The following is an 11,433-nucleotide window of genomic DNA, read 5'->3' on the forward strand; positions in this document are numbered from 1 at the left end:
AAGATTGGTGACGTGATGCAGCTCACGTGACAACCATGGATGAAAATGAAACTAATGGTCAGAACCTAATGGGCCTTGATGGATTAACATAAGCCCAGCCCACTTTGTGATTGCGCTGCAAGAGCAGAAACAAATAATAGTTGGAACAATTAATCAAGCGGAGACCAGAGTTGGTGGTGGTGTAATCGATCCTAGTCTTCTTGTGTTGGATTTCTATCTCTTCCTGTGAATTTCAGGTTCGTGTGATCAGGGGTTCTTAGGAAATTGATTGTCTCCTTTCGCTAGTTAGAGTTCTGCTCTTGTTGATTCCCCTTGTTTCTGGGTTTCTTCTAGCTTCTTCTTCGATTGCTGAATCTCATTGCCACATAAAGTAGCTAGCTTTGTATTGAATCAAGCTTCCTCCATCACACTTGGCTTGCAGATATGTCTTCAAGGGAGAGGCTAGGTTCATCTAAGCATTATAGCCGAGGCATGTCATCATCATCATCATCCCGGCACCACGAGACCATCTCTTCCGCTTCCGACCACCGGGTCTCCCATTCCGACGTTCTTGAAAACAAGATTGCAGCTCGAGCTGCTGAGATTGACCGTCTCTCTAGTGACAACCGCAAACTCGCTGCTAGCTACGTTGCTCTCAAGGAAGACCTTGCCCTTGCTGACCGCGAAGTCCAGGGACTGAGAGCTCACATCGTCAAGACTGAGACAGACGGCGAGATTCAGATCCGTGGTGCACTCGAGAAGATAGCGAAACTTGAGGGTATTGTCAACAACAGGGATAACATAAGGAGGGAGCTGCAATCAGCTCACATTGAGGCTCATACATTAGCCAGAGAACGCGAGGAGCTAGCTGCACAGGTGAAGGCGGCAGTAAAGGAGTTGAAGAAGGTCTGCCTCGAGTCGGAGGGTCTAGAGTCTTCAGTTCAAGAGCTTGAGCGGTTGAAAGAAGAGCACCAGAGATTAAGGTAAAAGGAAACGTCTTTTACTTGTCAAAAGATTCATCATCGTCAGTTGGTTTAATCATTTTTGGTTTCAATGGAGCAGGGAAGAGTTTGATGCCGAGAAGAGCCGTAACGTAGAGAAACTTGAGCAATTGAAAGAGATGGAGAGTAACATTATCGGAGCAGTCAAAGCTATTGAGAAGCTGCGAAGTGAGATCGCAACCGCAAGGAGTAGAGCTTGAGACTCAAAAGAGGGTCTCTCTTTTCTATTTAGGGAGAGATGCAAAAGAACCAACCAAAACTGTGTTCTGAATTTTCGTAATATATATAACATGAGTTTATCTTTTTCACATCAATCAACAGTCTCATAGAAAGGTTAAGCAACTAGATCAACTTCACATCGAGCCTCATCATACTCTTGTACTCTTCAGGCACAGGTGCACCACCTTGCACACACAGCCGCAGGAGCTTTCCCATAAACGTCCTCGAAATCTACAATCCGTCCTTCAATGCTGTTCACAGGTTTGGTGGATCTTCTCTTCGATGGGAACTTGTCAATCTCTACCTACTCCTGCTTGTATGCATAACTCAAGAAGCGCATAGATTTTAGGGACGGTAAACCTCTCGTCGTGGATAACTCTAGGTTTGAACTTCATTGAACACTAAAGAAAACACATTACTATAACATAAACATGAAAAAATCAAAAAGGCTAAATCATAAACAAAGCAAGCACACATAGTTTTATTGAGAAAGTAGTCCATATGATTCCACACTCTACTCAGCGCCGGCTCTGGACGTGTGCGGACGGTGCTTTGGCACAGGTTCTCATCATTTTTTGTATATTTAGAGTCATACAGTTTTAATTTTTTATATGAAAAGGTCATTTTTGTTTTTTTGAACACACAAAAAAAGGGCCCTAATTTTTTTTGATTTGTATAAGAAAGGGCCCTAAAAATTTGTTTGTGCACAGGGCCTAAATATATTCTGAGCCGGGCCTGACTCTACTAAAGCTGATACTCAATTGTATCTGCTCGGAGAGGCCGGAGAGTAACCCTGGCTGTGATTTCCTCAGCTGTTTCTCCTCCTTCATTGGAGTCTGATTAGGCTTCCTCTCCGATTAATCCTTCCGAGGCTTAGGTACATCGGCGTAGAGAGGATCGTCATCATCAAGAGGTTTTGGTTACGCCAAGTCGAGAGACTGTGAGATTTGCACAAGCACCTTTCCTCTCTGCATTTTTATTGTTGTTTTCCAAAAGAAGAAGAAGAAGGTTTAAACCTTAAACCCTGAAGCTATTAATGGTTTTATGCTAGGAGGACCCAATAGCCTAAGCCTTTTAAAACGAGAACGAGCCCATTATGAAGACAGAATATATATATGGGAAGTGATGCAGGTTTGGATATGGTGAAGTTGAAGAAGACATCTGCATAAAGCTTATGACTAGTTCTTGTGCTGAATTGTGATGCCCAGATCTTTGTTGGTAACCGGAGAAAGGCCAGAGATTCTGTTTTATGAAGCTGGTCGGTCTGTGATGGCCTAACCGCTAATATCAATATGGGAGAAACCTAGCATTAAACTGCCTCTCACTTCCCTACAGTTTTTGACCGCTCAATGTCTCTAAAACAAAGAGTTGCATTGTGTTTCCAAACTCATCTGGCGACCATACAATCATGTAAAGAAAAAAAGATTATGAAAATTTATATTTATCCAAAAAGGAAGCATTCATTAAAATCTCCAAAAAAGTTACAACATGAAATGGCCACAAATAGCCAGCAAAGACGTTGAATGTAAATCCAAGGCTTGTTACATACTACATCGATAGCAAGAAGACAAAAATACTTGAATAACCCCAAACAAGACAAAAAAAAAAAAAAAAAAAGAGAAACTCTCGAAGATATTTCTCAGGGGATATTTGATAATACAACAAAACTGGTGAAGCAACCTGTGAAGGTTTGAGGTCAACAAAGTTTAATGATCTCTCCAAAAATATATCTTCACCGCAAAAACAGTTTTGTCAGGGTAAATTTAACACCCCCGATTTACAGAACTCTAGGGTGTGCTGATGATATGATTATAATAATATAAAACTTGTGTTATATCTTTAGCTCTTCATTTTTCCTTAACTTTCTTTTACCTCTGCTTGGTTTTTTTGCTCATTGGTTAGTTCTCCTTCAAGAAAGGATCGGTTCCATTAGGAGGTTCTTCTCTGTTTTCTGAAACGGAAGCGATGCTAAAACTGTTGTGGTTATCAATGCTACTGCTTCGTGGCTTTCCTGGTCTTGATCGTATGTTGGTTCCCATTGGAAATGGTTCCTGCAAATAATAACAACAAAGGTGAAAAATATGAAACAAATCAAAATCTCTTATTGAGTAACTGAGCATCACCACATCTTTGAACTTATGAGATCTCACTAAGAACCCATTTCAATATGTGCAACCAAAGGGAGAGCGAAATTGAGCAACTACTACGAAATGAGAACCCTAACAAGATGATGTTATCTGATGTGTTAGTAACATTCACCTGATCACCAGCATTTGGACCATCGGTGTGGAAAAGAATAGGCCGGCAACGTTTGTCTTCGTTCATTAAGCTTGAGTTCTGGAAATGGGCAATAAGTGCTACTTTTCCTTGAATTCGAGCATATGTAAGAGTTGCCACCTTCTCGCTGTTAAACTTTTCCCACTTTTTTCCATTAAAAGCCTGCAAGTTTTTTTTAAACTTTTAACCAATGCTCTTCAAGAGAAAAAGCCAAAAAATATATAAAAAGCAGCAACAGAAAAGGCTGGCTGTACCTTATAAAATGGTACAATCTTTTCAGGTTCAATAAGGTTGATGAAAGCGTATCCCACATTGCATTTGTTCTGAAACGAGAAGGTAAAATTAGGTTAGCAAAAAAATACTGATATTGCAAATACCAAAAGCCCATTTTCTACATAAGACTATTATATAAAAAGGTAGGACGGACGCCTGCTTGCCTTGAAATCAATTGGCAAATAAAGGAAATCATACGTTCCTTTACAATGCTCGTCAATGGCGGAGAGAAGCATCTTAGAAGTATACCTAAACCATAGCAGCATTTTATAGAGTTCAGAATTGAAAAGGAAAACATCAAACAACCTACGAAGCTAACAAAAGATATATAACAAGGAATAAAGGAAAGACACTGAATCCACTTACTTATTAGGAATGTTTTTAAGCATCAGTGTTGTCCTGACATCATCCCCACGTAATATACGGTCAACATCAAGCTCAAACAGTTTCTTGTCAGCATGACTAGAGCTAGACTCGCTTCTACGGTGTGAGAGATTCCTGTATCGTTCATTAGGCGAGTCAAACGAACCCGGCATTGAAACCATTGGGTTCCTCCCGGGGAAGAGATGAGACAACTGTTGGGGAGATCGCAGTACAGCATTTTGGGAATTTATATCCATGCGATTCCCAGCAACATGGGAAAAGGACTTGTGAGAACCAATTTCCATTGGATGTGAGGGTGAAGAGCCAGGAAACCCCATGCTACCATGAGAACCTATGTGGAAGCCAGGCGATTCTAGAGATTCAGCAACATAGGCTTGTCTTCTATCCCAGAAAGGCGAGTTTAATACGGGCGCAGATCCAATGTGGTGGTGCACAGGGGAAGATGCCATATTCACCATAACAGGAGGTGCTCTAGAGAATACAGTAACAGGTGGGCGCTGACTAGTAATGCCGTTGAGGTGAGACGGCGAGCTAGGCCACATCATGCCACCTGAAGGATTTTGTTGCTGAGTGTTAGAATTGCTCCATAAATTAAGGTTAGGGCGGCGGGAGTTTTGGTTCATGGGAGACCCTATGCCTACAGTCAAAAGACCACAACAACTAAAAGTGAGAAAGAAAAAAACAATATTATGTATGACAGTAGAAGAAATACTAGCACTCAGTAATTGTGCAATTCTGTTGACATACACAACGAATGTTTCAGCCACTTTCAAATTCAATTTCAAACCCAGCACAGTTATCTGTCTATATGACTGCAATTAAGAACATAATACTAATAATATTTTCCCAGGATGACAAGTTTTACACCAAGAATGCTTTTAAAAAAAGTTGTCTACAGAAACAGTACCTAGAATTTTCATCGCTGTAGCACATTTCAGATTCCACTAAAATTGTAAGGACCATCCTAACAGTGTGCTACGGCAGACATTCTTCTTAAACTCACAATTGTCAACTACATATCATCATTATTCTTCGACAAATTTATCAAAACAGTAGCAATTTAGAGATAAAGAGCTTACCCCCTCCGTTAAAGCCATCCACTCCACGAACATTATGTAACATAAAGGCATCATTTGCTTTCGAGCCATCACTGACGACTTCAGAAAATGCTGTCGAGGACTTATATGGACTACCATTTGTAAAGTTGTCGAGGTACTCTGAAAAAGAATGAGGATGAAGGTTTGGCATGCTTTGGATCCCCATATTTGAATTGTCAAAAGGGTGGACATGCTCCTGAATTCCGGGCTTGCTGGCTGAGATGACGTTTGCCGAAGGTGGAAATCCAATAGGAATGCTGAGACTCCTATGACGTTCAATGAAGGAGTTCACAGGCGATCCAACAGAACTATGACTAATCCCCATAGGTCCACCATCAATGGAGGTTGAAGGAATTATTCCTGGGAAATGTCTCCCTGACACAGAGATATTTAACGGCAGTGATTTTGAGTATCAAGATGACAAATCATTCAATTAAAAAAAAGAATTACAAATGCTGAATGCAAAAGCATACCCATGTGCCCAGATGATGTATTAGTAAAAGGCATTTTAGGTAGAAACCCTTCAGCATCATGTGCAACAAACTGTGACATGTACCTGAAATAAAGAAAAAAGAATGGGTGAACCCCATACATCAACACAACTGGCATCCTCGTAAATACTTAACAGCAAAGCACATGTTCAAATCATTTTGATTTAGGATTTTGTATTCATTCACAGCCCACAAAGGAATATAAACCAGGGAGAAAAAAAAAACAACCAGTCACCCACCTTTGACTCTCTGGATAGGTTAACGCAAGTTTAAGCTGCTTCCCAGCAACCTCGAGTCCATTCAGGCCACCAAGAGCAGCCTCTGACGCTCGGATGTCAAAGAATTCTATGTATATCTGTGGGTTATCGTGCATGGTTCTACGAATCTGCAAACCACAGAAACATCATTAGAATCTACCTCAGAAAAGTAACTAAACGGAGCATCTCAATATATCAACCTCTTTGATTTCTCCATACGATTTGACCATTCGATTGAGTTCTTCATTTGAAATAGACGAATCAATATTAGTAATCAACAGGGCTCCTTTACTGGCGTCTTTTCCTGAAGGAATTTCCTGGAGCCAAGAAAATTGTAAGATAGATACAAATCAACATAAGTCACAAATACTGTCCACAGAGCAAAGACAATATATTTCATAAAAACAAGGAATCATACCTTAGGGATAGAATAACGAATATCAAGTTTCGTTCCTCTTAACAGCTTATTGTGGAGTGCTCTCGCCGCATTTTGAGCAGCCCTTATATCATAGTAGGATACCATGATAAAACCACGATTCTTGCAAGCTGTATGAAGAGCCTGGATGTCTCCAAATTGCTGAACAAGTAAAAGTATTCTCAGTACGAAGTAATCAATTCCAGATTATATAAACAAATCTGTGGGGGGAAACGCTGCTGGAATAAGGTACCTCAAAAAGGACCTTCAGCTCATAGTCTTCGACATTGCTACTGATATTTCCGGCCAAAATTGTTCTGGATGGAATTTCCGCTCGATGATGTTCGCCAACAGAATTATTGCGGCCTCTCTCTCCGTTTCTGGGGCCCATAGGAGGAAAAACATCTCCATCTAGCTCCATGCCACCAACACTGCTGAAAAGGTCAAAATCATCTAGATCATCTCCACCGGCACGAGATTTACGCCCAACGTCACCCATCACTTCTGCAAAGAGGTCATCTTCATCTGGCAGAAGATTTCCAATAGTTTGCGCCTCAATTTCTTCTAAAGATTCAGAGGGTTCTTCCTCACGGTGGGTAACAACTGTGTTCGCAGACATAGGAGATAGCATATCACTTCTCTGTAACCGTACTGCAAAAACCAAGAATTTGGAGACGCAGTCAAGTAGTTAAAGTACAGTAAGTTAAAGGAGAAAGAAACAAACTTTCACGATCGTCTATGATGTACTAGATTAACAAACGGCGTTTCTTTACCGTAGAGGATAAAACAAAATCAACATAATAAGTAACAATTCATAAAAGTGAACCAGAAGCTTACGTTTTCTACTAAATGTATCAGACAGTGAGCTGGAAAATAAACTACTTTCCCACTGGCTACCATTTGTGGTGTTTCTTGCGTTAGGGCTAACAGAGGGGTGCACCCCAGACAAGCTAGATTGTGGCTTCAGCTGGTGACTTTCAGGTGTCCAGGAACTCTTTGGCAGATTTGAAAATCTATCACGACCACCTTGGTTTTCAGGAATCAGGTCTGTTTTCAGAAACCCAAATTGCCTCTGCCAGACAAAAGAACAAGTATACTTGAGAAACAAAAAGAAAACAGTTTTAAACATCATAGAAAATAGTGGCAGATAATGTGACAAAGATGGTGCTACACAGTTAAAACCCCATGGAAAAAAAAAGTTACCTCTGAACTAATACGAGTATCTTCACGAAAGTGGGAAGGTGTTGATACACCTCTCTGTTCCATTATATCAGACGGCATCATGCAGATGACAGCAAAATTTGGAATAATAAAACAAAATCTCTTTTGTAGCTTTTTAGTCTTTTTCAACGGACCATATCACTTCCCCTGAAAGATGAACAACCAGTTTTAGATTCAAAGCCAGTAAGTCTCCAAAAGAAACAAAATCCACTATTCATTGCAAAGAAGGATCTTGCCAGACAAAAAAGATTAAGCAAAATAACTCAAAGGACACAAAAAAAAACAACACAAGAATTCAATTAGAACTAAGCAAAATCAAACCCTAAATCCAAACAAAGTCAGCAACTTTACGTACTCTAAGAAGAAGTTCAATACGAAAAAAATCATCTTAAACCTCTCTCCTTTAAAGCGGAGTAGAAACACCTGGAAGACAAAGATTAGGTATTTCAAAAAGCCATAAGAGACTACAATTTCGCCTAATTCATGATCCTTGTTCAGCTCATTATATGCAAACAGGGAACCAACTCCTACCTAATTCACAAACTTGGGCACCCAGTTTAACTTAATTTAAGAAAATAAACCTAAATTACTCACCAGCAAATAAAAAAACAAATACAAAGAGCTTACCTAATTTACAAACAAACACAATTACGCTTCCTCCCAAACATTTTTTCCACTAAATTAAATTAAATTTAAAAAAAGAAAGAAACTTGTGAAGAATGGATCTCGTGAAATTCATTACCTTGAAAAATAAAAGGATGCACGAAGAAAACACACAGCAGCAACAGCGATGTTCGACAGAGAAGAAAGAGAGAGAGAGAGAGAGAGGAGCAGAATAATTCGCCTTCTCTTTTATCTTCCTCCTTTCCTTTTTGTTTCCTTCTATCCAATCACATCCATCGCAGAATATTTAATTCACACAAATCAATTAAAATAACCCCCAAAAAAAAAGTGAATCGGTGTTTCTAATTTTTTTTTCTTTTTTTCGAATTTCCTCTCCTCTCACGACGCGTTGTTTCCAACGAATAATCTATGCGACCGGCGGTAATTATAATAGTTCCGGCGATACTCTTCCCGTCGACGTGCGATTCCGGTTGTCTCTCCTAGAGAGAGAAATGGAGAGGAGAGAAAGAGTTTTTTGTTTTTTTCGGTTAGTTGGTTTAGAGTTTCGACTAAAAAAAGAATGAGAGGAAAAAAACAAAATAGAGTTGAGGAGAGGAGAGCACTCTTCTGTGTTGGATGTATCGTGGATCTAGTGGTTTCGTACGATATTAAATCTGGACCGTAGATTATAACTAAAACTGACAAAAATTACGGTCTCACACGAGAGTCTCGACGGCAGCGAGCAGTCGATGAGCGCGGTTTTGTAACCAAGGAGCAGCCTATTTATTGAACATGTGGACTATTTGATTTTTTTTTCTTTTCAAAGTGTGATTTGTTTTTAATCTACAAACTATTTATTAGAATATGTTCAAATGAAGTTAGGAAATTACACTTTACTATTATATATGAATGAAAACACGAATAAAAGTTGTTAGTTTTTAATTGATATAACCTCTATAAATTAATAATTTTATTATATTGATAATTTTATAAGTGTCATTTTAATTCTTGATTAAGTTTTTTTCTGTAACAACTTGAGCGAAAAGTTGATAAGAATGTTTTTATAGTTACACTCTTTGTTGAAAGAATACAAAACAAAGTCTGAAACTATAGTTTGTGTTTACAAAAAAAACTACTCCATAGTTTTTATGTTTACTAAATAAGCTTTTTTTTTATCAACTGTCGTAAAAACATTGTAATTTTTGAAGATAATGTTTGGTTGGTTGGATCAATACTATCTTAAAATGATTTTTTGCTCACTATATCTCTTTCTTTTTATGACTGAGTGAATTAGTTTACTCGTGATCCACGGTTGTTATCATCCGTGTTTGGATTTTTTTTATTTTACAATGAAGTGCACAACAACAAAAACTGATAATAAATATCCTTGATTGTGAATTTTTATTTGTTTGATGGCCAATCCTTCCACGCTATCAAATGAGCATGTGCAGGTTCGAACAACCAAATAGAGAAAACCGAAAAAGGTGGTATGGGGAAAAAAGTCATCCACTATTGTATTTTGCCTTATTATTTCAATTGTAAAGTAACAATAAATAGGGGAAAAAAAAGAATAGAGGGTCATGTAGCATGCTACAAAAAAAAAAAGAGTCATGTAGCAAGTCGACCGTGAAAACATCTCCAAATAAAGTTTGCAATATTACAAATTTAAACTTCGAAGGTGATTATTTCCGAAATAACAACTTCAAATTAAACTTTAAATATTTTACATTTTGCATTATAGTCTTTTATTGGTGAAAAAGTAAACAAAAGTCATAAAATTTTTATTTAGCAATAAAATATATAATAAAAATATTATACATAATACTCCATCCGTTTCATCAAGATAGACTTTTTTGAAAAAGTTTGTTTCACAAATATGTATTTTTGTATTTTCTATGAAAAATTTGTAAATTTCAAAGAAATTAATTGACTTTATTGAATTACTATTGGTTAAAAGTTATTGAAAATTGAAAATTACATAAAACAATACATTTATTATGGTAGTTTAGCGTGTTTTCTTAATATGTGTGAAAATACTAAAAAAATTATATTTGTGGAACGAAAAGAATATTAATTACTATTAGTAAGATAATACATTTTACTAGCATATTACATGCATTTTGAAATAATAGCCAACTTTTTTTTTTTTTTTACTTGTAGCTTACAAGCTAAAATTGTTGAAATCGTGTACTTTTATTAATTGATGTAATAATTTTGTTTTCATATAATTTTATCCTTTGTGTATTTTGCTTTATAAGTTGTATTAAATGTGCATTTTAATTTTTTGTATAATATTTTGCTTTAATGTTATTGATATATTTGTATTTTGCATAAGATAAAAAAATATAAAAATTAAAATGGTAACTATAAAAGTTAACAAGATTATTTGAAAATAGATAGCTGAAATGATTTTAAAATATGGAACTTTGAAATTGCTTTTGGAATATGAAAAACTTCATATTGGAAATTTTGAAATTGCTTCTAGAGATGCGGTGTATGATGATATCTCTCATCTGTCAAATTAATAGTTAAACAAAAGTTTATATTTATGTGTTATGTTGTGTATAAATGCATTGCTTAAAGATTCATGAAGTGTTTTGTATTGGGATCTCCGTCGAACATTTTTATCATTTGATTTCGTAGAATACAAAATTTATATATTATTCTGAAAGTTTCAAATAGAGTATTTCCCCTCCCGCTTAATTGCAGATGTATGAGTATTTATAAGATAGTAGTGGTCCACTGTCTTATAGTATAACGAGTAGATGATTCACATAAATACAGTAGATGACTTGAACCGAGCTAAGAAGCTGAGCTAACTAGTCGATGGAAACTGAGGGTTGCGTGAGAGAGAGGGTCACTGTCCCATATTTTAAATGCTGCTAGGCGCTGCGTAAAGGATTAGAAAAGCATTTATTTTTGAAGATGCTCTTCTCAACGTATCCACGTGTCAGTATTTCATTAGCTTACACAACAAAAGATGAACCAGCAAATCTTAGCTCAGGATGTGATCATCTACCCCACTAACCATCTTAAATCTTTGTGGACCTTTTTCATATGAACCGTTGGATTCATCGATCCACTTGTGGTTAACCGTATCTAACCGGCGTTGAATTACAACCAAGACCAGACCGTCTTCCAGCTTTTAGACCAAGAAGCGAGATTTGATTTGATTTGATTTTTTTTATCAACAGCGAGATTTGATTAGAGTTAGCA

The 11,433-nt window shown here is 37.3% G+C and overlaps 2 protein-coding genes across 3 annotated transcripts; one reads left to right on the plus strand and one right to left on the minus strand.

Annotated features, from left to right (window-relative positions):
* Positions 1-135: 135 nt before the first annotated feature.
* LOC103874631 (protein FLX-like 4) lies at positions 136-1,294 on the plus strand. The gene is made up of 3 exons (XM_009153060.3): positions 136-236; positions 422-962; positions 1,042-1,294. Exons 2-3 carry the CDS (start codon positions 424-426, stop codon positions 1,178-1,180), a joined length of 678 nt encoding a protein of 225 aa, XP_009151308.1. The 5' UTR covers positions 136-236; positions 422-423; the 3' UTR covers positions 1,181-1,294.
* A 1,394-nt stretch (positions 1,295-2,688) lies between these two features.
* Positions 2,689-8,794, minus strand: LOC103874632 (protein MEI2-like 1). 2 transcript variants are annotated; one of them, XM_009153065.3, is made up of 14 exons: positions 8,357-8,794; positions 7,597-7,761; positions 7,231-7,465; positions 6,647-7,044; positions 6,397-6,555; positions 6,179-6,295; positions 5,961-6,106; positions 5,704-5,786; positions 5,213-5,605; positions 4,116-4,683; positions 3,914-3,998; positions 3,731-3,799; positions 3,459-3,638; positions 2,689-3,250 (listed from the first exon to the last, which is right to left on the minus strand). In XM_009153065.3, the coding sequence occupies exons 2-14, from the start codon at positions 7,675-7,677 to the stop codon at positions 3,098-3,100; spliced, it is 2,667 nt and encodes an 888-aa protein (XP_009151313.1). In that variant the 5' UTR covers positions 7,678-7,761; positions 8,357-8,794; the 3' UTR covers positions 2,689-3,097. The 2 variants fall into 2 exon arrangements, with proteins under 2 accessions (XP_009151313.1, XP_009151310.1); XM_009153062.3 differs by having other exon boundaries at positions 4,116-4,770; positions 8,357-8,792.
* Positions 8,795-11,433: the final 2,639 nt, after the last annotated feature.

This window comes from Brassica rapa, chromosome A06 (genome assembly GCF_000309985.2).
Source record: "Brassica rapa cultivar Chiifu-401-42 chromosome A06, CAAS_Brap_v3.01, whole genome shotgun sequence".
In the NCBI taxonomy this organism is placed as follows: Eukaryota; Viridiplantae; Streptophyta; class Magnoliopsida; order Brassicales; family Brassicaceae; genus Brassica; species Brassica rapa.